The following is a 26,053-nucleotide window of genomic DNA, read 5'->3' on the forward strand; positions in this document are numbered from 1 at the left end:
CCTGGAGGGGTTTCAAAGCTGTGGAGATGTGGTGCTGAGGGCCATTGTTTAGTGGTGACCTAGCAGTGCTGGGTTAATGGTTGGACTCCATGATTGTAAAGGTCTCCCAGCCACAATAATTCTGTGATCCTGTGATTCTCTTTCCCAGGCTGTGCAGGTGAAGAGGCTGCAGTAAAGTGGATGAAGAGATAATTCCTCAGGACTTGCAGAAGTACTGGATCTGAAGCTGGTCTAAGCCCTTACCTTTCCAGGGCCCCCTGACTTTCACTCGTGGTCTTTCATGTTTTTAGCCCCAGTGTCCTGTCACACAGCCTGGGAGACACAACTTGAGGCTGTTTCCTCTTGTCCTGTCACTTGTTCCTTGGGAGAAGAGCCAAACCCCCACCTGGCTCCAGTCTCCTTTCAGGAAGTTGCAGAGACCCAGAAGGTCTCCCTTCAGCCTCTCTTTCTCCAGGCTGAACACCCCCAGCTCCCTCAGGTGGTGCTCCCCAGCCCTGTTCTCCAGACCCTTCCCCAGCTTTGTTGCCCTTCTCTGGACTTGCTCCATCACCTCAATGCCCTTCTTGGAGTGAGGGCCCCAAAACTGACCCCAGAAATGGAGGTGTGGCGTCACCAGTGTGCAGGGGGACAACCCCAGGATTCAAGCCAGCCTCATCAGTGCCGAGTTCAGGGGCAAGATCACTCCTAGGTGTGTGGCACAAGCAGCAGGAGCCTAACCCTTCCCCAAGGCTCCCCTTACCCTCATGGACAACTGAAGGTGGCCACACTTCACCTCACTTCCCCCCCCTGCTCCCCAGCATGGGAGTCACCCCCAGGGGAGGCTGCTGGCCCCAATCCCACAGCCCCTCAGCCCGGGTCACTCCCATTAGGTAAAGGAGCAGCTCTTCTTGGCGGGGGTATCTCCCTCTTGTGCTTTCCTTGTATTGTACGGGCCTGGGTCATCGAGGAAATCTTCCAGGTCCTTCTGCTGCCGAGTGCTGGCGGGGGAAGCCCGGCCCCCTTCCCCCCATTGTCAGCGGCCCGGCCGTATCCTCGCTGCGAGCCCCGGCCCCTAAAAATAGCTCTTTGTCAGGCGATTGTTCCGACACCTTCTCGGCGGCATTGACGTGGGCCGGAGCGGGACAGCGCTGGGGTAGGTGGAGGGGAAGGGCTGGAGGTCCCCCCTGGGACCACTCCCGAGTATTCGCCGCTGATAACGGCTCCCGCTGGGGGGAAATGGGCTCCCGGTGAGCGGCTGCGTGCCGAAAGCCTTCCCGTGCCTGCTGCTGCTGCTGCCTCCCGCGGGCCACCTCTGCCCCACCTGCCCCAGCCCTTCGAAGTCCAGCTCTGCCCCACACCCCAGTCTTGGGGTCCATAAATTGGGGGACACCTCTGCTCAGAGCACATGGAGCCCTCCTGAGCCCCCTCAGTTCAAACCCCACAGGGTGGGGTTCAGCTCTGCACCTCCTAACCAGCACCCCGAGGTTTCCTGTGTGCCCCCTGCCCTGCTCACCTCAGTGGGGCCAGGGCAGGCAGGGTCTGCCCAGCGGGGAGCAGGTTTGTGGGCAAGTGGGAGGGGCCATGTCCCCTCCCTCCACCCCCGCTTTTGGACTCAGAGGGACCCCTCACACCACACAGCCCCAAAGACACCCTGAGAGACCCCCCTCACTTGTCACCCCCTGCCACCCCTGTCAGCTGGAAGTGACTGTCCCCCCAGGGTCCTCTCCTGCCCGGCCACCCCAGCTGCAGAAACAGGATTTTATTTCCCATGAGCAGGTCTGGATTAAAATAAACTCCTGGCCCAGATCCCTCCTCTGGTGTCACAGGAGATGCTGTGTTTGTGTGACTGCTGCCCATGGCCCCACTGAATACCCCAGCCTCAACCCTTTGGACCATGTCCCCACCATGAGGCCATGCCTGTCCCCTGCCAGGCCCTTGGGGCCTTCTGCCTATCCCCTCCGCTGGCTCCTGGGGCTGCTGACCCCTCTCAGCAGGCTGGGCTAAGCCCCCTGAAGCTGCTGGCAGTGGGGCAGGGCACGGGGCCAGCCTTTCTCTGATTACCCCCAGTGCTTTTTCCTTTTTCTTCCTTAATTTACTGAGTGCTAAATCCAAATATTACAACTTCCCCTCCGTGCCGCTGGTTACGCAGGCGGCTCCTGGCCGGGCATTGTCTTATTGTTTGCAGAGGGAAGCTCCAGTGGGAGATTAACCTGGGCTTCACCCCGTGCTGCGCCCTCACACCCTGTCCCTGCCTGGGGCCTGTGTCCCCTGGGATCGTCCCCACCACGGGGTCCTGCTGGGTGGGCAGCTCTGAGGGGTCTGGGCAGCCCTCGGGTGACAGCAGTGTGCTGGTGCCCCTCTGTGCCCGTGGGGTGTGTGAGACCTTGTGGCACTTGGGTTGTGAGTCCCTTGGGGATGGGATAAGGTGGGAATGGGATACTGCTGGCCCCAGCAGAGTGGTGAGGGGCTGGTGGGTGTTCTGGAGGGATCTCCAGAAGATCCTTTGCGCTGTTTATTCACCAGGGACTTTGGCAGGATGTTGTGGGTCAGTTCCCAGTCTGTCTCTGTCAGCATGGGGAGGCAGGGATTGCTCAGCACCTCGACCTGGGGGCCGCCACACTGAGCCCTGGTCTGCCCATCCCATCCCATCCCATCCCATCCCATCCCATCCCATCCCATCCCATCCATCAATCATCATGGTTTGTGGCCTATCCATCCTATCCCCATCCTGGGTTGCCAATCCCTCCCAGGTCCTTCCCTCCATCCTGTCCTGCCCCCTTATCCTCTATCCCCTTGTCTCCTGTCCCCACCTGCTGCCATCTAGCCCTTGCAGGTGTCTTCACAGCCTTTGTCCCCCTTTGCTCCAATGCAAAACATGTTGGGGTCTATCCTGAACTCCTGCTCTGGGAAGAGTCTGGGGAGGGCTGGGCAGCACCCGAAGGTGGTGCCAAAGGAGAAGACATGAGGAGGGCTGAATCCTGGGGATGAAACCTGCCTTCACGGTCCACATCACTGCCTGGCTCTGCTTGCTTGGCTGGCTCAGGATCAAGTGCAGGTTCAGATTTGGGCTCAGGCTCAGGATCAAGTTAAGTTCCTATTTGAGCTCAGGCTCAAGAGCAAGTTTAGGTTCAGATTAAGGCTGAAGCGCAGGCTCAAGTTTCGGTTCAGACTTGGGCTCAGGCTCAAGTTTAGGCTCAGACTTGGGCTCAGGCTCAGACACAGCTTGACCCCCCCCTTACCCCATCACAGACCCATGGGTTGGGAGGGCAGCGCTGCCCAGTGACGAAGGCTCTGCCTGACCCCTCTGCCCTCCACCCTCCCATGCCGCTGTACCCACCCTGACCCTCCCCAAGTCCCCACAAGGCCAAAGGTCCCTTTCCCCCCAGCCACAGTGCACTATGACCCTGGGGGCTGTGGGGTCCTGACCTCCCACCAGCGGAGACTGAGCCCTGCCCTTGCCTCTGGCAGCCTCTGCCCAGCCAGACCTGACTTTGTCCGCCCAGCGCCACAGCTCTCAGCCGCGGGTGCAGCTCTGCTGCATTCCAGCCTGGCTGGCCCAGCAAGGTTAAACTGAAATATTTGGGAGGGGAATGGAGAAAGGAAAGGGGATAAATTTAAAAAAAAAAAGAAAAAGAAGAAGAAAAGAAAAAATCTATAAAAAGAAAGTTTAAAAACACAAGTTAGAGAAAAAAATCAAAATCAAATAGCAGGCGCAGAGTGCAGCTGTGGTTCTGGTTCCAGTTCCCAGGTGATGTCAGACCTGGAGCCTCTCCAGCCATGGCCCCTCAGAGACGGTCTTGGTGGGTTCAGCACTGAGTGTTTTTCCTTCCTGAGACTCGGGGACACCTTCCTGTCTCAGAGCAAGCGGCCAAGAGCCTTTCCAAGGGTGTCCGAGCGCAGGAAGGGGAGAGGATGGGAGGGCAGCACAAGAGGCGGTGGGGCAGGGCTTGCTGTGGGGCCATGGCAGCACCCATGGGTGGTGGGGGTTGTGGCGGATCCCAGGGTTGTCCCATAGGAGGGCAAAGGGGCACTCGGCTCCCACCATCCCAGCAGGCTCCGGCACCTCTGAGTCACCGTTTTCCTCTCTTGGTGCTGGGAGGGGATGGAATGTACTGGGGCTTTGCAGGCTTGGCACTGGCACATGCTGGGACCCATAGGCTTGGCACTGGGACGTGCTGGGATCCAGTGCTGAGGCAGGCTGGGGACTGCAGTCCCAGCACTGGAACATGCTGGAATCCATAACTCCAGCACTGGAACAGACTGGGTGCACAGCTCCTGCACTAGGACATGCTGGGACCCATGTCCCCAGCACTGGGATGTGCTGGATTCCACAGTCCCAGCACTGGGATATACTGGGATCCATGACCTTCACATTGGAGTTTGCTGGGGCCCTAGTCCCTTGCACTGGAACATACTGGGTGCACAGCTCTGTGCTGGAACCTGCTGGGACTCTTGATATGCGAGCTTGCTGGAACTCCAGTCGCTGGCATGGAGGTACTGGGACTCTCATACCAAGCCCTGGGATGCACTGGAATCCACATCCCAGCAGCTGGGACACACTGTGACCAGTGCACTCAGCTCTGTGTCCCACTGTGCCCCCGGGGCTGGGACCACCAAGCCTTACTGGCCCCTCTGGGGGCTCCAAGGACACCACTTCAAGGTGTCGGTCCCCTTTCATGTGCTGGGTGTCTCCCCCTTGCTGCCCCTGCCCCCCAATAAACCCGGGGCAGGGCTCTGCGTCCTGGGCTGGCTGCAGAATCTCACGGCTGTTTCGGGGGGTCTGGGACACATTAGCCACGCTGAGAACAAACCTCCCCCTGCCGGGTCCCTGCCTGGGAGCAGCTCTCACAGCTGTGCTGAGCTGTCAGCTCCATAAATCAACCCCGGAGGGAGGGAGGGAGAGGGGGGCAGGCTTGCCTCGGCTGACCGGGGGGGGCTGAAAGGTGCTGGGAAGGTCCCACCTTCACCCTATCCCCAAGGCAGGCTGCTGTGGGACCTCCCCAGTGCTCCCCCTACTCCCTGCTGGTTCCAGCATCCTGGGGAGATGGGGCAGGTCTGGTCCCACAGCCCCTGAGAGGATCACCCCGGCAGCCCCTGGCCACAGCTGCCTCTGCTCCAGCCCCTGGGAGCAGTGGTGACTATCACAGCACCTTTCCCAGGCTTGCTGCTCCCCAATGCCCAGCTCAGCCCATTCTGGCCCCCCAGAGCAGGGTCCCGTCGGGAGGACCCAGCCTGGGAACCCCCTGTGTCCCTGCCTGACCCCATGCAGGTGCTGCTGGCTGCAGCCCCACCATGCAAGGGGCTCGTTGGCCAGCATGGTGATGTCAACAGTCCCCATGGTGGTGGCCATTGCAGCAGTAGGGCCTGTCATGGTGTTGGTGGCAATCATGGCGCTGGTGGCAGTCACAAGTGTGGTGGCATCTGGGTTCATGATGGCAGTCGCAGTGATGGCAGCAGTCGTGGTGGTGGTGGCAGTCACAATGCATCAGGCAGAGGGGAAGACACAAAAGCAGTGACACCAATCCCAACTCACCACCCAGGCACCTGTGGTGGTGCCTTCCCCATCCCATGGCACAGACCACATTAGTGCCAAAGCTGTTGGCAGGGCCCTGGGGACACAGGGACACTGTGTGTCCAAGGATCTTGTCCATGGGGAGAGCCAGGACGATCCCACTGGCTCCAGCAGCACAGAACAACGATGTGCTCAGGGTTGGGGGTCTGGGGCCGTCTCGCTGAGCCCACGTGCCCCCCACCTTGCCCCATGCCAGGGTGCCAGGCTCGGGCCATCACAAAAATAAGGTTTATTGTCCAAGCGGCCACACGTGCACACCCGGCGCCCGCGGGGCCACCACACCGTCCCCCCCGGGAGGCCTCGCTGCCGGCCGCACACCGACACCTGCCAGTCCAGCACCCAGGGCGCGGGGACCCTCCTCCCCGGTCCTGCCCGTGTGGGTGGCCTTGGCCCATGGGGAGCGTCCTCCCGCCCCACCGACGGCTCCGGGGCCGGTGTGGGTTCAGTGCCAGCCCGCGGTACTGGGCTCGGCCGCCGCCACCTCGTGCGGGCAGCTCCCTCCCTCCCCGCTGCGGGCTGTGGGGGGTGGCAAGCGCGGCGCCGCCTGCTGCTGGCCGCTGTCTCAGGTGGGTGCTGCTGGACCCCGGCTCATCTCCGTGACACTCGCAGCGGGGTCACTCCCCGAACCTTCAGGCAGTTGCCCCCGAGGTCCCTCCGGCCGCCCTGTGGAAAGAGGAGGGGAGAGATGTAGAGTGCTGGGTGGCACTGGGGGGTACTGGGCTCTCACCACCAGTTCCCACCACTGCTGGGGTTCCACCCTTATGCCAGCTCTGCATGAAGGAGTTGCTCCTAAATGGCTGGTGGCACGGATGGGCTGTCTGTCCATCTGCTGCCTGGCATGGACAGACAGAAAGAGTTGTGCCCATCAAGTGGCTGCATGGGCAGCTCTGGGGTGGCTGCTGCAAGAGGGCTGCTCATGACACTGTCACCCTGCAGGGATGTGGCCACCAAGGCTTCTCAGTGCCTCCATGGTCAGGCCTGTGGGTGAAGCTGGTGCCACCATGATCTCTGGACAGACCCACAGCCCCCAGACAGACCCATGGCCCTGCTGGAGATGAAGAGGTTAAACCCAACCTCCCAGCACAACTTTAGTCCAGTACAACCCAGCACAGCCCAGCATGGCCCACGTCTAGCCCAGGACAGCCCAGTGTAACTCAGCAGAGCCTAGGACAGCCCATTTCCAGCCTAGCACAGCCCAGCATGGTCCAGTACAGCCCATTTCCAGCCCAGCCCAACCCAATCTATTTCCAACTCAGTACAGCCCAGTACAGCTCAGCCCCAGGGTCGGGAAGTGCAGAGACAGCTCTCATCCCAGCTCTTGCCTTTATGCCAGTCATCCTGGGTGCCACAGGAGCTCCCAGCTCTGTGCCACCTCCTGGCTCCAGCCCTGGGGAGCAGCCCAGGGGCACAGCTCAGCCCTGGCTGGGGGGGTCCCTGCAGAGTCCAGCCAGCCATGGGGGGCCAGGAGCAATTAAAAAATGGAGCAGCAGAAACCAAAAGAACCCTGAGGTCTAGAGTGTGCCCCATGGCCACGCTGCTCAGGGTCACTTGGGGGGTCTCATAGGGGCTCCTGGGTGATGTTGGACCACAATCCCACAAGACCCCCACCTAGCCCATGTGTGACCAGACAGGTCATGGGAAGCTGCCAGCCACTTACCCTGAAACCTGCACAACCCACCCTGGAGCAGGGGCAGTCTGGACCCCACACTGGGCAGCAGGATGGGCGCACTATGGGCAAGGTGCCCTCCAGCCTTCAGGGTGCTGGGGTGGAGGAGTCAGCCAGGCAGACAGGGCAGGTCAAGTCCCTGGATGGGACCCTCTGTGTGGGGCCAGGGACGCCTGCCTGCTCCCCCTTTGCAGCGTGTCTGCAGTGCCTTGCCTGTCTCCATCATGCCAAGGTGCTGCTTTGGACAGTGCCTGGGCTGGAGGGTTGGGGACGGGTCAGGGACCGGGATGGGGCTAAACACCGGGATGAGGTCAGCCTTCAATCTCAGGATTCCGCCCCCGGGCCGGCTAAGTGCCCCCAGCACTGGGGTGATTGTTTAACCCCCCGAGACCTCCCCGGCCCGGGCGGACGTGGGGGAGCAGCCCGGCCCTCTGACGCCAGCGGGAGCTGTGGGCGTGCGGCTACCAGCAGGATTTGGCCGGGAACGACCAAAACTTCCAGTGGGGGCTAGAGCCGGAGCCTGTGGTTCTCACCGAGATGTGCCGAGCCTCCTGCCCTGCTCAGCAGGGACAGGGGCTGCTGTCCCACATCCCACGGGAATGCACCGAGCCTCCTGCCCTGCTCAGCCCAGACAGAGGCTGATATCCCCCATGCCATGGCGGCATTCTGAGCCTCTTGGCCCGCACGTCCCAGTCATGGGCTGCTGTCCCCCATCCTATGGGGACATTCTGAGCCTTCTGCCCCACTCAGCCCAGGACACCCCATCCCACCACCCCTGCTCACCCCTTTCCGCTGGTTGCTGAGGCAGAAGGTGCAGATGCTGCGGGGCTGTTTGCTGTCCAGTTCCCCCTTGGCTCCGTAGATGGCACTGAAGCAGGGCTGCCCGTCCTCGCAGCCCTCGCCCAGCAGCAGCACGTTGGCCAAGTGGGAGATGTAGCTGGAGGCCAGGCGGAGGGTCTCGATCTTGGACAGCTTGCGGTCCACGGGCTCGGTGGGGATGAGGGTGCGCAGGGCGGTGAAGGCTGTGTTGACGCTCTGGGTCCGGTCCCGCTCCCGAGCGTTGGCCGCCTGCCGCTGCTTCACCATCACCATGGGCCCCGGTTTGCGCGGCAGCTTGCGGCGAGTCTCGGCCCCCTCGCAGCAGCCGAACGACTGGTCCGACGTCTCGCTCTCGCTCCGGTTCTCCTCGTCCTCCGAGAGGATGCTGAGGTCAGGGTAGAGGACGCGGGCGGCCACGGGACGTAGCATGGTGAAGGCCATGGTTTGGTGCCCCACCAGTGCCCCCCGCCCTGCTGGGGGGACCCCCAGGGCTGCGGGGAGTCTTTCCCCCCCACCCCCCGCAACCAACGGCCGGCTCCGGACGCCTTCCCGCGGCTGCTCCGCTGCGGAGCGGGGCTGGGATGAGTGTCTGTGGGGGATATCGGGATTTATACAGCCGGGGAGGGGCTGGCGCTGGAGCCCACCCCCAGCCAGCCCCCCGAGCTACCGGCCAGAGTCCAGAGTCCTCGCCCCAGCCTAAGGGAGCCAGAGCTGGCTCCGGCCACTGGCCTGGCCCTTCTCCGGCATGCCGGCCTGGCTGCAGGCACCTTGCACCCGGGGCTGGGCTCCAGCTCATGCCCGTGGTAGTGGTACCAGACCCTGGCAGTGCCACAGCGCCAGTGCCACCACATGGTGAGAACTCCAAACCTCTGCCTGTGGCACCTGCTAAGTGATGTGACACACAGTGCCAACCCGTGGGCAGTGTGACCCCAGCCCCTGACCACCTGTGCCCTGCCAACCCTGGGTCCCATACAAATTGGCACAGAGCAAACATGGGGCACAGGAGCTGGGATGGGGTAAGTACCCAGGAGTGGGTGGTCCTGTGGTCCCTGGGATGTTCATTGGACGGGATGCCAGTGGGGGCACACTGCTCCCAACACCCTTCTATGCCCCACCGGGGCAGAATCTGTGCCCAGGAGGGTGCCCCGGGGTGGGAAGGGAACAGTGAGGGCACGATGCCCACAGGGATGCTCCATACCTGTTGCCCCTCTACCTCCAGGGCCTAACACCCTGCCTGCCCATCGTGGGAGGGCACGGGGTCCATGGGCAGGGGCATGTGCAGCGTGGCAGGCAGCACTGCCGGGCAGCAGTAGCGTTTCCTTTGCCGGGAGGGAGGAGGTGTGTGCCGGCAGTGGAAACACCGAGTCCTTTCCTGCCGGGGGAGAACGTCCTAGCGAGGGCTGGGGGGGCACACAGTTTGCTGGTCGATGGTCGCCTCCTGGGCACCCAATACCACAGGCACTGGCCACCCCCTGCTCCTCTTCACCAGGGAGATCTGTGGGCGTCCTGCTCTGCAGTCACTCCAAGGCTGGCACCCCCGATAGCAGGTTGGGGTGTGAGCAGGGGGGGGTGTGAGCAGGAGGTTTCCTGCCTGCCTTCCTCCCCAGCTGCCTCGGGCAGACTTTGATGGCTCAGGGATGCCCCGGGCATGGAAGGTCAAGCAGCCAAGGCAGATGGAAGGCAAGACCCAGATCCCAGCAGATGGCCACAGGGCTGCTGGGGACAAGGCCCTGGGGCCTTTCGGTAGCCACAGTGCCAGCTTGTGCCAGCTGTGCTCCACATCTGGCCACCAGCCCTTCAGCTGGAGTGGGATGACAGGGAAAATCTTCAGCTAGAGAGGCAAAAAGAGGCAGCTCAGGGGCTTGCTGGGGGCTGGGGTGGTTGCCAAAAGACACAGCAGGCACATTGCAAATGCCGGAGTGTGGTAGTCAACAGAGGGCTGGGGTCCATGGGATGGGTTGGCATCACATGCCAACGGCCCCATGGCCCCATGGCTGCAGGCGTGGAGCTCATGATGTGGCTCCTGGGCCAGTGGGCCCCCTCTAGGGTGTGGAGGTGTTGGTGTGTGCCAAGTTTTGTCTCTGCTAGGACCAAGACAGGGCTGGTTGTGCTTGTCAGCACTGGCACCAGTTCACTGTTCCCCATCCCACCGGCTGTGAGCAAACGGCCCTCTCCCCCCTGGCTGGCGGGACCCCCCTGCCCTGTTTTCCTTCCCCATTTGGCCGCCTTCGTAGTGCCTGTAAATCACACGGCAGGGGGCAGAGGGCCGCGGCGGGGGCCGGAGGTCCTGCTGGGGCTGGGGGCCTGCAGGGCTGCTCCGGGTGTCCGTGCTGCCATGGGAGACGTGTCCCTTGCCACCTCCCCTGCCAGAGCATCAGTCCCTGCCAGGGATCCCAACCCCCTCCTAGCCCTTGCAACAGCCCCCACCCGGGCACAGACTGGGGGCCGGTTCTGCCCCTGCAGAGATGCCCAGGGCAGAGCTGAGGTTTTGCAAACCCTTGGCACGGCAGGAGAGGAGCAGGCAGGTGCCTGTGCAGAGAGGGGAGCCCCCACTCTCACCCCACTCTCTCCCCTGCATCCTGCTGCGCTGGGGGGCCACAGCAGCCCCCTGACAGGAGGCAAGACGGATGGTAGGGGCTGTGTACTCAGCTGCAGCCACCCCACACATGGCCACCAGCTGACAGGGATGGGCTGGGGTGCAGAGGGAAGAGACCCCCCATCCTGAGGCCCAGTCAAGCTGCCCTGGGGAGTTTTTTGGGGGAGCACAGCCAGGCTTAGGGTGCTGGGAGGCTGTGCTGCTGGGGGGGGAGGATGGGACATGGGTAGGGGAGGAGCAGCAGGCTTTGGAAGGGTGAGATGTGGAGCAGTCATGCGTGTGCATGTGTGTGCATGTGTGTGCATGGCTGTTCATGGCTGTGCATGCATGTGCAAGGCTGTGCATGCGTGTGCATGCATGTACATGGGTGTGAATGGCTGTGCAGGTGTGTGCATGGCTGTGCAGGTGTGTGGGTATCCATCCATGTGTGATCACAGGGGTGTGGGTATCCCTGTGTGTGTGAACACGTATGTGTGTCCATGTGCACACCTGTGTGTGTGCTGGCACAGGCAGAACATCTCTGTGTGCCAGGCAGACCCCCAGCTGCCGCTGCCTTCCTGCTGCAGAGAGCTCCCCAGGATGGCACACGTGGGGGTGTGAACATCCCCCTGCAGTGCCTGGCACAGGGGGTGGGCAGAGGGGCAGAAAGAGCCATCACTCCCAGTCAGGAGAGCTGAGGGAGCCATGGGAAGCAGGGAATGCTGCCGGAACACTGCCGGCTCCCGCCTGGCCAGCTGCCTGCAGATGCTGCTGCCTGAGTGGCACCAGCTGGGTTTTCCTGTGCTGCCCGTCGATCATGGGGGACAGGATGAGTGTCCCCATGCCTGCATCCCCTGGCACAACACCCTGGCTCTGACTCAGCCAGGCGAGTGCCAGGGCAGAGTTGTGTTTGGCCTCAGGGCTTTCCCAACTGATCCAGCCAAACAAACTGGGCATGGGCTGAGAGATGGTGTCCTGGCACAGAGGGTCAGGCACTCGTGGTGGACATGGGGTGGATGAGACCCTGCGTGGGTCAGCCATGACCTCAGTTCAAGCCATCAGGCACCCCTGAAGAGCAGGCTGGCAGTTGTGGGGACATCTCTGGAATGGGGGTGCTGGACACCCCAAGGGCTGAGTCTTGTGTCTGCTGGCAGGGATATGTGCCGCCCCGTGCCCCCCGCTCCGGGGAGTGTTTATCTGCGAGGTGATACTTAAGTGTAAGAAAATAAACAGGGAGCAGATGGGCCGGGGGGCCAGGGCTGCCCCCAGCCCCCGGGGCCGCTCCAGCCCTGCTGGGAAAACATCGCTGCCGGCGAGGCAAATGGATTCCAGACCCACGGCAACGGCAGCACATGTGGTGGCCAGGACACCAGGGCTGACCCTGCTGAGCCCCACAGAGCAGTGCTGGATTGACCCAGCCCACCCCAGCCCACCCCAGCCATCCTCTCTCATCCTATCACGTGCCATCCTATCCCATCTCATCTCATCATACTCTGCCTCATCTCATTCTGTCAATCCCATCATGTCCCATCCCATCCCATCTCATCCTGTTCCATTCAATCCATCCCATCTACCCCATCCCATCATATCCCATCTCATCATATCCTGTCCCATCCCATTTCATCCATCCCATTGTATCCTATCCATCCTATCTTATCACATCCCACCTCATTGTACCCTGTCCCAACCCATCCCATGGATACCCCCGAGGGTGCTGCCTGGCCCTGCACCCGCACAGGGATGTCCCCAGGACTGGTCCATCTGCCCCCAGCTCCCCATTTTTGGGGCCACAGCCCTGTTGCAGATGAGCTGGGGGAGCCCTGCCCTGGCTGGTTGGACACTTGCAGCATCTGAACCCAGCTGCTTCCCACTGGGATGCGGTTGCATCCAAGGGGGGGGGGGGAGGGGGGGGAGGAGGGAGGAGAAGGCTGCCCCTGCTTTCCCACACAGAGACCAGCAAACCTGGGGGGACCCCCCAGAGCCCCACTGGGTAGGGAGGAACAGTGTGGTGAGCTCACAGGGACGTGGTGTTGTGGAACCTTTTGGGGGAGCGTCACAAAAGGTGGCTCTGGGAGAAGCCCCTGCCCATCCTCTCGGGGTGGGGGCTGTGCTGGGGTGTCCCAGTGGATCTCCAGAAGCATTGTGGGGAGCCCCAGGTCCCCTCCACCCTCCGGGCTGTACCTGCAGGCTGGGGCTGCTGGTCTGGAAGGCATTACACGCCTGTCACATGGGCAAGTCTGTCCCAGTTCCGGAGCTGGGACCCCCCCCAGTCAGCTTGGGCTGGGATCAGGGAGCCCACAAAGCGCCTTTGTTCCTGCCCCGGAACGAATGGATTGGAGGCAGCAGGGATCGGCTGTCAGCCGGTGACACCGAAGACCCCGCGGGTCAGGCAGAGGGAAGGGGGACAGGTGGAGGGACAGACGGACAGATGGAGCTGCCTCTGGTGAGACCCACTCCAGTGCCAGCCAGGGGCTTGTGGCACTGGTAGTGCCAGCTAGAAAGCAGCTCCTGCTGCCAGCACCGGGGATGTGCCCCCCCAGCACTTGAGAACCCCCTCTGGCTCAAACCCAGAGACCAGCCCCTTGGACACAGTGGCTTGCCCTGGCTCCTGGGTGGTGCCACCAACCCCTAGGAGCAGTGTCACAGGGCACTGGTAGGGCTGGCACAGGCATCCTGGCACAGTTTACAGGGAATGGGAAGCTGCAAGTGGTTTTCCCAGATGGAATAAGGTGCAGGGATGGGGGGGAAGCGGGGCACAGGATCCGGGCAGCTTTGGTCTATCCCCACTCATGGGGTCCCACCTCTGCTGAGCTGCCAACATCCAACTCCCTTTTTAAGAGACACAAACCCAGGGAAGATGGAAGGGGCAAGAAGATGCCCAGCACTGGGAGAACCACCCAAAACCTGATCAAACCCCAATCCCCTGCCCTGCCTCACCTGTTTGGGGGCACCTTGATGATGCCCCTCCCCCCTCCCCCTCCAACTGCCTCAGGAACTGCCACTTCCTCCCTTTCCCCTGCTCCCAGCTCTTTAACAAGAGGAAACTTTTTAGCACGCCACAATTCTTTGGAGAAATTTATGAGCCATCAGGGAGTGCTCTTCTCTCCATGAACACTTGCAGGGCTTCCTCCTGGTAGAAAGTGGCTTTGATATGGCACAAGAAGCTCTGCTGTGCTGGAGTCTCCCTCCGGCCCCTTCCCTCGCATCCCTTCCCTCGCATCCCCCCTCCCTCCCCTCGAGGGAAGGGGCCAGAGGGAGACTCCAGCACAGCAACTCTTTCACCATCCTATTTCTGCCCTGGGAGGTTGGGATCCATCCAGGGAGGAGCATAATTGAAAGGGTAAAGCAAGGGCAGAAGTGTCCAGCTGTGGTTCCTGTCCCAGTCCTGCTGCTGATTCAGAGTGTGGTTGGGTGAGTCAACGTCCATTCTCCTCCCTGGACTGAAATTCCCAGTCCAGTGGGATGCCTGAGGGATGCTCAGGGTGTTTTTTCCAGCCCACTCATAGGATGAAGATGTGGCAGGAATGATGGTATCCTGGTGTGGTGGGGCTGCATCAGCTCCCACAGCTGGTCCTGAGCTGGTCCTGGCTCCAGCTGTATGTTGGTGTGGTCTGGAAGAACATCTGAACCCAGCACAGCATAGAATCATAGAATCCCAGTCCAGCCCCCTGCAGTCCCCAAGGACATCTGCAACCAGAGCCCCATCCCCAAATAACCTGACCTGCAATGGGGCCAGGGATGGGGCAGCTCCCAGCTCCCAACCTGGGCCAGACTCTGCTCACCCTCAGTGTTGATCATTTCTCCCTTTTTTCCAGTCTCAATCTCTCTCTTTGAGTTCAAACCATCAGCCCTTGTTCTGTCCCAACAGGCCATACTGCTGCATAACCTGTTCCTGCCCCAGGTCCCAGAGCCATGAGGTTTCCATTGCCTTTATTCCAGAGGGATCTTATGTCCCCACTACACCATTTTGGAGACGTCCCTCCTGGAGGGGAATACCACAGGATCTGTCCAGGGGACAGACACAGCCCAGGGTCCTCCTGATCCAGGCACAGGGTGAACCTGGAGTTGCTGGGGGAGGTCTGGGGTTGGCTGTGATTCCTCCTGGTTCAGCTGTGTCCTGATTCGGCCGTGTCCCGGTTTGCCTGTTTCCCTTCCCGGTTCAGCTGTGCCCTGGATGGGCTGTGACCTGGCCCAGTTCCAGTCTACCCCAGTTCAGCCTGTCCCGGTTCAGCCACTCCCCGTTGAATTGTGCCCCGGTTCAGCCAGGTCTGTCCCGGTTCAGCCCATCGGGGTTGAGCTGTGCTCCGGTTCAGCTCGTCCCGGTTGAGTCGTGCCCCGGTTGAGCCCATCTCGTCCCGGTTCAGCCTGTCCCGGTTCAGTCATGCCCTGATTTAGCCCGTCCCGTCCCGTCCCTTCCGGGTCCAGCCATTCCCATTCGAGCCACTCTGTCCCAGTCCATCCCATCCTATCCTATCCCATCCCAGTCCCTCCCGGCCCATCCCGGGCCCTTCCGGTCTAACCCGGTCCTTCCCTGTCCATCCCCATAGTAGTCCTTCCTGGTTCGCCCCATCCCCGTCCGTCCCGGTCCCTCCCAGTTCTCTCCATCCCGGTCCCTCCTGGTGCCGCCGTTTCTGGGGGCTCAGCGCGGCACAATAGCGCCACCTGCTGGTCCCGCTCCGACACACCTTCCCGAAAGCTTCCCGGTGCCAGGGAGAGCGGGTCCCTGACCCCATCCCCACCGGAGGGACACGGGGAGACCCCAGCTCCCTCCCCAGGGCCAGGGCACCCTGATACCATCCCCACCGGGGGCTCACGGAAAGGGGGGAGGGGGCTGAAGGACGGAGGGGCGCTGTGCCACCTTCGGGACACCGGCTTAGCGCAGGGGAGGCGTGGAGGATCCCAGGTAGGTGCGGAGGTCGCTGAGGGTGGACGGGATGATCTTGGCCGGGATGGTCTCACAGTTGAGCGCCCGGTGGGCGGCGAAGCGGTGGCAGCCCCCGAAGGAGTAGAAATAATCGCCCCCCTGGCTGCCCTTCACCCACAGCACATCGATGGGGGGCACACGTTCAGGCTCCTCCTGCCAAGGGAAAGAGCCCCAGGAACAATGTACCCCCCGATATCCCCGAACCACAGCGCGGCGGGGCCTCGGTGCTGCGAGCTTCCCCAACAGTAGTTCCCCCAAGGCAGAATCAGTGGGTGCTGGGGTGGCACCAGTGAGTGATGGAGTGATGGGATTGGGTGCCAGGGTGTCACTGGTGGTGCTAGTGACAGGGGTGGATTCTGGGGTGCCACGGGTGGGTGCTGGGGTAATGAGAGTGGGTGCCATCATGCCAGGGGTGGGTGCTAGGTTGACATGGGTGGGTGTCAGAGTGCCAGGACTGGGTGCCAGGGTGGCACTGGTGGATGTCAAGGTAGTTTTGCCCCCCAACACCCCAGGAGGCAGCAGGGCTATGCTCACCTGGAGGGTCTGCATCAGGCTCTGCACTTTGCCCTCATCCAGTTCCGCGGGGATGGGCCGGATCAGGACGTCCATGGGCACGTTGTGCACAGCCCCGATGTGCTTCGTGTGGATGCTGGCATCTTCAGCCTCAGCCATGGTTGGCAGCTGGCCTCGTCCCTCCTCCCGCCCGGCTGGCTGAGCTCGTTTGGCCACCCCTAGCAGTGCCCAGCCCAGCCGAGCCCCTCTACTTCCTCCTGGCCCCGCCATCGTCATCGTCACTGCCACCGCCCCGCTGTTTTGCAGAGTCACTGTGAAGGGGCAGGACAGGCTGCCGGGACGGGTGCCAGCGCCGCCTGGCCTCCTGCCTGCTCCTCTCCTCCCCGGCGAGGCTGTGACCAAGGCTGCCCTCAGCTCCCCGTCCCAGCGGGACACCCCTCGGCATGCAGAGGCTGAAGTGTAATGGGAAGTGACCACCCTGCTGCCCCACCCTGGGGCTGCCCGCGGGCCTCTGATCCCACCTGGCTATGCTGGGCCATGAAGGATCTGCCTGTGGTATCTCAATGGGGTGCTGGCATGTGCTCCCAGGAGTGTGTCTCAATCCCGGAGTCTCCTCCTCCCTGCCAGGCTGACGTGATGGGGTCAGGAAGAGGTGGCATGAACCAGCCCTGGAGCTAAGCAGTGAAGCATCGATGTTCCATGGCTGGGCAGACATCACCATGCTCCAGCCCTGGATCTTTCTAGGTCACATCTTCAGACCAGTGCTCCAGATGGTGGAGAAGCTCGCAGACCCCAGTCTGAAATGGCAGAGAGGCTCCCAGTGACCAGTCCCAAATGGTGGAGAGGCTCCCAGCAAGAGTTTGGTCTCCCACCCCACCAGCTGCTACAACCAGGGCAGCCTGGCTCTGCAGTGGGGCTGTGATGCCAGTAGATGGCTGCTCCTATCCCATCACCCTAGCTCCTGGGGGGCATGGAGGGTCTCCAACCCTGACTTGGTAGCAGTGGGCACAGTGGGTGAGTCGTTGCCCAGTGCGAGGGCTGGTGCCAGTGCCAGTCAGGGATGGGTTTGTGAGGCTCCAGGATGAGGTTTTGGTGCCAGGTTGTTCTCACAGCCCTGAGCTATGCCATCATCCCGAGTGGGTGTGAACGTGCCATCAGCCCAAACAAAACCCTCTCACCCTGCCCTTCCCGTGGGACACAGTCATGAGGCTAGGGGTGCCTGGGCATCGCTGGGCACCTCTGAGGCTTCCTGCCAGCCTCCCTGCCCCACTGCTGGGATTTCACATGGTGCTTTACTTCCAGGTCAGCAATCTGCTGCCACTCGCAGCCTTCCTGGTGCTTGCACAAGCAAGGTGGCACTGCCAACCCACTGCTCAGCATGGCAGGAGGTCATCTGGCTGCTGCCCGCCGCCTGTTGGGGCTAACATAGCAAATGGGCAGCGCTGGACACTCCAGGTACATCGAGTGCCCCATTCCCAGCTGGCTCTTGGGGCATCTCCATTCCTTAGTGCAGAGGATTTTTCCACAATGCTCCCATTCCAAGTCCCTTGTCCCAGGTTGCTGCCCATCCCACCTCAGAATTGGCACACAGCCCCATGGCTGTCATGCCACCCCTCGCCCGTGCCAGCACAAATGCCCCAGGACACAGAGTTAGTGGCAGAAATCCCTTTTATATCCCTGAATCGCGTTACAAGTAATACTGCGGGCAGCCGGCTCCCCAGAGGACCTGTCTGGTCTCGCTGGGGGCTGGCGAGTACAAAACCTGGCAGAAAAAAATCTATCATGCACGGAAAATTATTGCTGTAGTATCTGCTATTTACAGTAGGGGCAAGGGCAGAGGCGTGGTGCCCGCTCTGTGCCCCCCCAGCCGAGGGATGCCGGCACGGCGGGGAGAGCCTCAGCTGCTGCGTCCTCGCTGGTGGGCACCTGCGTGGTGGTTGGGGTGATGCATTTTACCCTGCGTAGGATGTGGGTGTGTGGGCACCGTGCCATGGCAGAGAGGATTGTGACAGGGGTGCCGCCAGGAGGCGTCAAGCCTGTGAGCGGCGGTAATGTGGGCACCGAGGTGGTGGGAGGAAGGTGGTGCCAGGGGCATCCCTGGGAGGGATTGAACATGTAAGCCGTGGCAACGTCCGCACCAAAAGGAAGACAGTGCCAGGGATGTCCCCGCGAGAACATCAAGCCCACGAGACGTGGCAAGATGGGCGGCAAGGTGGTGGGAGGAAGATAGTGCCAAGGGCGTCCCCGGGAGGCATCAAGCCCATGGCTGTGGTGACACAAACATGGAGAGGAAGACAGTGCCATGAATGTCCCTGGGAAGTGTTGAGCCCACGAGCTGGGGGCATGGCAATGTAGGCACCAAGGTGGTGGGAGGAAGATGGTGCCAGGGATGACCTAGGAGGCGTCAAGCCCACAAGCCATGGCAAGATGGGCACTGAGAGGAAGACAGTGCTAGAGATGTCCCCAGGAGATGACAAGCCCATGAGCTGTGCCTGTGGCAACGCGGGCATCGAGGCAGCAGGAGGAAGATGGTGCCAGGGACGTTCCCGGGAGGCATCGAGACTGCAAGCCACGGCAACGTGGGCACCGAGGCGGCAGGAGGAAGACGGTGCAGGGAGGAAGACAGCACAGGAAGACGTGTGGGGTACGCGAGTGCGGCCCCTTGGGGTGCCAGGCTGAACCCCGAGGGTGTCAGGGACTGGCACGGGGTGATGGGGCCGTGGCAGCTGGTGGCCCGAGGTAGGAAGCGGAGGCGCGGGTCGGGCCCCGCTCCGGGAATGCCGCTCGCTCCGGGGCCGGTGCGGGGATGCTCCGCAGGGAGGTTGCATAGAACGGCTGGTTTGTCCCCACCGGGCTGGCACGGGGCGGGGGGCACAGCAGGAGCCTGCGGCAGCGAGGAAGACGGATGAGAAAAACTTTGCCTTTTGGGGAGGGCTTACAAAGGTGCCAGCTCATGCCCTCCTGCCTCCGTGCCCTTCACACGGTCCGCTCTCGGGGTCCTGTCCCCGTCCGTGTCACCGTGGCTGTGTCCCGGGCACGGCGGCTCTGCTGCGGCTCTGCCACCTCCTGCAAGCCAGCGCTGGCACGGCCCTGCCAGTCTTGGCAAATAAATAGTGAAAAGCAGAAGTTATAAATAATATAAATAAGAACATTTAAATAGACTCACCTAAACTTTACGGCTACGCTGACTCCCCCTCATCCTGAGCGCAGGCAGGGGGAGTGAGGGGTGATGGGGAGGGAGCTGGGGAGGGCTCTGGGCAGAGGCTGGGGCACATTTTGGGGTTCAGGTGCTGCCACGAGGCTGGGTCTCCAGCCCAGCTGCCAGCCTGGCCGTATGCACGGCGAAAGGGACTGCACTTGCCCCGGGGGGAGCTGTTTCCAGCCCATCGCCGTGGCGGAGACCAGGTGTGCCTGGCCAAGCTGGGTGCCACGGGGACACACGTGTCCTGCGGGTCTCAGCCGGGCACCCCTCGCTCTTTCCCTGACTCCGGGGCTGTAGAGATGCAGTGCCAGGATGAGCACGGTGCCATGGGGCTATGCCCCGTGGGACTGTGCTGGGTAAGGGGGCTTCAGTATGCCCCAGGGTGGTGGGCTGCGGGGAGCCCAGCCTCCGGGGGTGTCTGACAGCCTCCTGACAGCCGTCCCGTCCGTCAGTCCCGCCGAGCTGGCAAGAGCACTCAGCCCATCAGTGTCAAGGTCAAGGTGAGGTTTTGCTCCTGGGGGGGAGCAGAAAAGTGTCTTTTCTCCCTCGGGATCCCCCGTGGGGAGAAGCAGCAGCTCTAAATAAATAATAGCAATAAATTAAATAAATAGAGGAGGTGAAAGTCACGAGCTGGAGGAGGAAAGTCTCTCCTGGGTCTAGAAGAGGTCCCCGGGTGAGACCCCCGCAGAGAGACCCGCCTGGCTGCGAGGGGGTTCGGGGACCTATGGGCGAGGAGCTGGGTCCTGCTGCGGACCCGGCTGGATGCAGCCCTTCCCGAGGAGAGCTGGGGCGTGAGTCTGGGGGGTTGTGACCTCTGGCTACGGCATAGCCACAACGCACGGCTGGCTGCAGCTGCGGGAGTGCTGGCACGGGGACTGGGACCGACTGGAGACTGGAACTGGGCTAGGGATGGGAATGAGGAAGGGATGGGGACAGGGATGGGGTTGAAGATGGGGATAGGGATGACGATGGGGTTGGAGATGGGGTGGGAATGGGGGCAGGGATGTAGATCGGGGATAGAAGTAGGAATGGGGCTGGGGATGGAGCTGGGGAAGGAGGTGGGGATGGAGATGTGGATAGGAATGGGAACGGAAGCGGGTTTGGGGGATGGGAATGGGGATGAGGACAAGGGCGGGAGGAGGGGAGGGGGCTAGTTCCCTATTGCACAGCTGTGTTCGGAGCCCTTGAAGCAGGCGGACTCGTAGTGCTTGTTGAGGTACGACTTGAGGGCGAAGGTCTTCTCGCACTGCTTGCACTTGTAGTGCTTGAAGGCGGAGTGGGTCTGCATGTGGGCGCGCAGGTTGGAGCGGTCGGCAAAGGCTTTCCCGCAGTGGGAGCAGCCGAAGGGCTTCTCCCCGGTGTGCGACCGCATGTGGCCCTGAAGCAGCCAGGGCCGGCTGAAGGCTTTGCCGCACACGTCGCACTTGTGCTTGAGGTTGTGGGTGAGGACGTGCATGGCCAGGGCGGGCATGGAGACGTAAGCCTTGCCGCACGTGGGGCATTTCCGTGCCATCTTGCTGTCCAGGCTGCGGTGGGTCTGCTTGTGCCGGCTGAGGTTGGAAGAGGTGGCATAGGTCTTGCCGCACTCGGGGCAGGAGTGGCGGTGGCTGCCGCCGCGGCGCTGGCTCTCGCTGCGCCGGCGCGACCGCCCGTCCGTGATGAAGAAGGCATCCATGGAGTAGCTGTCCGTCACCGCCGCCTCCCCGTTGAAGTAGCGGGCGGAAAAGCTGGACTGGGGGCTCTCGGGGTCACTGTACTCCTCGTGACCGGGTGCGTAGGCCGGGTCCGGTGGTGGCGGTGGCAGACCCTGCTTCTTGTCCGTGTCGTAGCCGGCGGGTGCCAGGCAGTGCTGGAGGTACCCTACAGGAATGGCACGGTGGGGTTACTGTCCCTCCGGGCTAAGCCCATCGCAGACAGGGGCAAGGCACCAGCCAAAAATACCAATCGTGGGTGCAGAACTCGGGCTGTCCCCCTGGCACAGTCCCCGTCCCCACTCGGACTGGTCCCGATCAATGGAGCTGCCTTGTCTGCCCCGGGTCCTCTCCTCATCTGCTGGCAGGATAGATGCCATCCCACGGGGCAGCCCTGGGTGTGAGCTGGGGACGGGGTTGTGGGACATTCAGCTGTGCGCACCCTGTGCCGGTCCCGCTGCCCCGGCTGCGGGCAGCCCCCGGGGTCCATTTGCCGCCAGGCAGCTGTCGGTGCCTCATTGTTCACCGGGGCAGCATCGGTAAAGAGCTCTGCTCCGGCACCTCCTGCCTCACCCAGCCCGGACCAGCTGGGGCAAGGGGGAAGGAGGCTGCCCCAGGCTTCCCTTCTTCAGAAAAGGGGCTGGGAAGGGCCCCCCACTTCCCCCAACAGGGGCTATTCCCTAGGGATGGAGAAGCCAGCAGCACCGGGATCCTGGGCTCCTGCCCAGAAGAGGGACCCACAACCCCCTCAGGCGTGGAACAGGGCTCAGGTGCTGTTCTAGCAGTGTCACCCCTGTGTGACATTGATCTGCTCACGGCCCTGCTCAGAATAAGGGACCCCTGACCCGTGACAGAGTGGTCCCTTTGTGGGCATCCCCATGGGCATCCCTGTCTCTCTATGCTGGTACATGAAGGTCACCTCAAGAGTAGCAGCTCAGCTTTCTCCCTGCCAGGCCAGTGACCCTGTGGGACATTCTGCCACCCCCAGGACCCCCAAACTAGTCCCAGTGGTCTCCTGCGTGCTGTCCCTTCAGAGACCATGTCTCAGCTGTTGGTGACACCGGGGGCTGTCAGGGGTCTGAGTCGGTGCCCAGGCCAGTCTCACCCACTTGCACCACTGAAGCAGCATGGAAACCCCAACCTCGCTGCAGCCGAGCATCCCTAAAGCCATTCCCCCGCCCCCCACTCATGGGACCCCCTTGCCCAGGGCGAGGGGGTGCTGCCGTTTGTCCCGTGAAGGCCTGGGGTGCCTGTGGTGGGGAGGGGGCTGCCTGGCAGGGGTGGAGCTGGGTCCCCCCCCGCCCCCCCCGCTCGGTGCTGACAGCGCGGGCTGTGCAGAAAGCGCCCTGCTCAGCAATTTCTCACGCTGCCTCCGAGCATGCAGCAAGGTTATTTCCAGGAGAGCAGCGTCGGCAGCTTCTGCCCAGCTGCAGCACATCCCTCCCCCACTGGCTCTGTGCTCCTGATGTCGTGGGGGGGAGGAAACAGAGGATCCCCTCCCTCCCCCGCCCTCACAGCCCTGCTCCCAGCACAGAAAGGCCACCAAGGGCTGGGGAGAGGTAGAAAAGGGGGGACGAGACCACAGCGGTGGGACAATGTTGGCTTGTGCATAGCTGGATCAGGCCCATTCCTGCATTCAGCTCAACCTCCCGCTCCCCGAGCAGTCAGGACCAGAATAGACCCCCCCCATCTCCCGACCCCCTCTTCCAGGCTGTCCCTGGGCCCATTAGGGGGGGCTCTGACGAAGCTGGGGGACCCCCAGAGTCCTCCCCAGTATCCCTTTGCAGGACGGAGCTACGGGGACCCTTCAGCCCAGCTCTTCGCACCTCTCCCGGTGTTGCGGGGAGGGGGCTGCCCCCTCCTCTCCCCCGCCTGCTCCCGGGGGGGCTCGGGGCACCGCTGCGAACAATGAAACCCGCAGGCACGGCGAGGCTCTGTCTTCCCCCGCCTGCACCCCAGACCGCCTGCTTCGTACGCCCCCCAAAAAGAACTCAACTTGTCGTAGGAAGGAGCTGGCCCCGCTGCCCCCCGGGAGGCGGGGTGGCGGTGGGGACGACGACCAGAGGGGTGCCCACAGGGGCTGCCGCTGTCACGCAGTGGATGTTTCCCCAAGGACCAACTTCGGCCGCTGGCCCCGGAGCGGGGGACAAGGCGAAGACGAGTGACCCCCTGCCTCCTGCTTCCCACCGCCTCACTGCACCCCCCAGCTGCAGGACACAACGCGGGGACCCCTACCTCGTCCTGCCCCGCATCTCCCCGCCCCCTTCCCTGGGCTGCCCCAGTGAGGCTCACACACAATAGCGAGGGGGTCCCCCCGTTCCCGGAGCCCTCATCCCAGCACTCACCATCGCCGGTGGCGGGGCCGGGCAGCGCGTAGGGGGGTTCCAGGGGGGTGTAAGGGGGTGCGGGGGCCCCGGTAGCCGGGAACGCCTCCGCCTTCAGCTTCTTCACCAGGAAGGAACGGGGCATGGCGGGGCCGGGCCGGCGCCCTCAGCACTGGACAGCTCCGGTACCGGCACTGCCACCGGCCCCGGCCCCGGCCCCGGCCCCCGCCCCGCCCCGGCGCTCCGGCCCCGGCTGTGCGGGCGGCGAGGAGCGGGGAGCCGAGTGCGAGGGGCGGGGAGGCGAGGAGGAGGAGGAGGAGAAGAAGGAGGAGGAGGAGGAGGGGAGGAGGAGGAGGGGAGGAAGGCAGGATGCTGGGGGGGAGGGGGTCGCTCCACCCGGCCGCACCCGGAGACCCCCGAGCCGCCGGTGGAGCCGGGTGCTCCGGGCATGGCGACAGTGCGGGGTCCCCGGTCCCTCCCACCCTGTTCCCCTCCACCCCCGGGGCATGGACAATGGGGATACGTGGGGGGGAGGGGGGGGGCGGGGGGGAGAACGGTGACGGGGGGGCGGTGGGACACAGCCCTGCCTCCCACCTCCTTTGTCTCCCCGCCGCCAGCCCCCGGGGCCTGCGAAGGACAGGGCTGCGGGGGCGGGGGTCCCCATCCCTGTCCCTGGTCTCCGTCCTTATCCCTGTGCCTTGTCTCCATCCCCATCCCTGTCCCTTGTCTCCACCCCTGTTCCCTGTCCCTTTTTTCTTGCCTCTTTCTCCTGTCCTTGCTTCCTGTTCCTATTCTTATTCCATATTCCCATTCCTGTCTGTTTTCCCTATCCTCATCTCCGTCCTCTGCCCCTTTCTGCTGACCTCTTCCCCTTGTCCCTTTCCTTGTCCCTTGTTCTCTGTCCCCATTCTTGCTCCCTTTTCCTTGTCCTCATCCCTGTCCCACCTCTGCCCTGTCCTCATCCCTGCCCACTGCCCCTTTCCTCTTCCCTATTCCTCTTCCCTGTCCCTTTTCCCACCTTCTCTCCCTTTCCTATATCCCCTGTCCCCATCCCTGTCCCCAGGGAATCTCAGTGACCTTCGCAGCCCACAACAATAGCAGGGCTGGCAGTGGTGCATTGTTCCTTCCCTGGAGCCCTCGGTCGCCCCCTCCTCTTGCTCTCACTCTGCTGCCGCGCCCCCAGCAGCAGGATGAGGCCCCGGTCCTGTGGGCACTCAGTGGTCCCAGAGCTGGCTCTGTGACAGGCAGGAGCTGGAGAGTGACACCAGGACCTGGCTGGCAGCAGGCCCTGTGCTCCCTGCGCTGTGCTGAGAGCGATGCAGCATTTAAGTAAGGACAGTTCGTCATCTGTCACTACAGGCAGAGTGCTGGCATGGCTGGCACAGGGCAGCCCTGGGCGCCACCGGTCTTGGGAGGCATCATCACCTTTGGCCCTGGGCATGTGGCATCTGGTCTGGGGGCTGAAAGCAGCTCCCCTGCATCTGGCACCCTGGGTCTGCCTGCTCACAGTCGTGTCTGTTCCTTCAGTCAGGGCTGGAGCCAGCCTGGCATCACATTGTGCCCCTGCTCACTGCTTTGGATGGCATCCCATAGCCCAGGGCATCCTACAGCATCCCACAGCCAAGGACATCCCATAACACATACGATCCCACAGTCCACAGCATCCCACTGTAACACACAGCATCCTACATCCCAGACCATCCCACAGCCCACAGAATCTCACAGCCCTGAGCAGCCCACAGCTTACAGCATCCCACATCCCACAGGATCCTAGACCTCACAACATCCCACAGGGTCCCAGAGCCCACAGCATCCCACAGGATCCCACAGGATCCTAGACCCCATGACACCCCACAACCCACAGGATCCCACAGCATCTTGGACCCCAGTGCGTCCCACAGCATCTCACAGCATCCCAGAGCATCCCCACAGCCCAGGGGCACTTCACATCTCCCCCTTAGGCCTGCTCCGGAGTCTGGGGGTCCCAGGGCTGCCCCCCAACACGTGCTAGGGGATCTCACCCTCCCTCCCGCAGCGCTCTGCCGGGGCTCGCAGGCAGCGCCACGGCTCCCATCTGGCCCCGCAGCGCTGCCCTGACGTCAGGGCTCTGCCAAGTTCAAGGTCACCTCTCCCGGAGGACCGCCGGTACTCGGCCGTGGTAAGGGGAGCACAGGGACACCGGCCTGCCGGGCTGCTCCCGCACGCCCCCCCCGCAGGCCCCTTCTCCATGCACCGGGCTCTGCTCCCCGTTCCCTGATTTATTTATCCGTGTCTGTGCTGCTTTTCTCCTTGAAGGCACGTTCGCAGAGCAGGCATTACTTACGCCCTAGTTGGGCCTGCCTGCTGCCTGCCCGCTGTCCACTGCCCACCCACTGCCTGCCTGCCTGCTCCCTGCCCACTGCCTGCCCCACTGATTGCTGCCTGCCCAACTATATGCCCACTGCCCACTGACTGGCCACCTACTGCCTGCCTTTTGCCTGCCAGCTGCCTGCCCACCACCTGCTCAATGCCCACTGCCAGTCTGCAGCCTTCTTCTCTGTGTGCCCCTTGCCCACTTGCTGCCTGCCTCCCTGACTGCACCGTTGTCTACCCTCTGCCCACTTCCTGCCCACTACTTGACTGTTGCCTGCCCACTGCCTGCTCCCCACTGCCTCACCACATCCTGCTCTCTACTTTCCTCCCTGCCTGCACCAATCCCTGCTCGCTGCCCACTTTTTGCCTGCTGCCTGCCCACCCACTGCCCATCCACTGCCCACCCACTGTCCGCTCGCTGCCCGCTGCCCTGGGC

The 26,053-nt window shown here is 62.8% G+C and overlaps 2 protein-coding genes across 2 annotated transcripts; both read right to left on the reverse strand.

The window, feature by feature from the left end:
- Positions 1–6,112: 6,112 nt before the first annotated feature.
- On the reverse strand, positions 6,113–8,477 carry TCF15 (transcription factor 15). The gene is made up of 2 exons (XM_054391971.1): positions 8,001–8,477; positions 6,113–6,214 (listed from the first exon to the last, which is right to left on the reverse strand). The coding sequence occupies exons 1-2, from the start codon at positions 8,475–8,477 to the stop codon at positions 6,140–6,142; spliced, it is 552 nt and encodes a 183-aa protein (XP_054247946.1). The 3' UTR covers positions 6,113–6,139.
- Positions 8,478–20,400: 11,923 nt separating this feature from the next.
- On the reverse strand, positions 20,401–23,410 carry SCRT2 (scratch family transcriptional repressor 2). The gene is made up of 2 exons (XM_054392064.1): positions 23,287–23,410; positions 20,401–21,110 (listed from the first exon to the last, which is right to left on the reverse strand). Exons 1-2 carry the CDS (start codon positions 23,408–23,410, stop codon positions 20,401–20,403), a joined length of 834 nt encoding a protein of 277 aa, XP_054248039.1.
- Positions 23,411–26,053: the final 2,643 nt, after the last annotated feature.

The sequence above is a fragment of the Indicator indicator genome, chromosome 24 (genome assembly GCF_027791375.1).
Source record: "Indicator indicator isolate 239-I01 chromosome 24, UM_Iind_1.1, whole genome shotgun sequence".
NCBI classification, from domain to species: Eukaryota; Metazoa; Chordata; class Aves; order Piciformes; family Indicatoridae; genus Indicator; species Indicator indicator.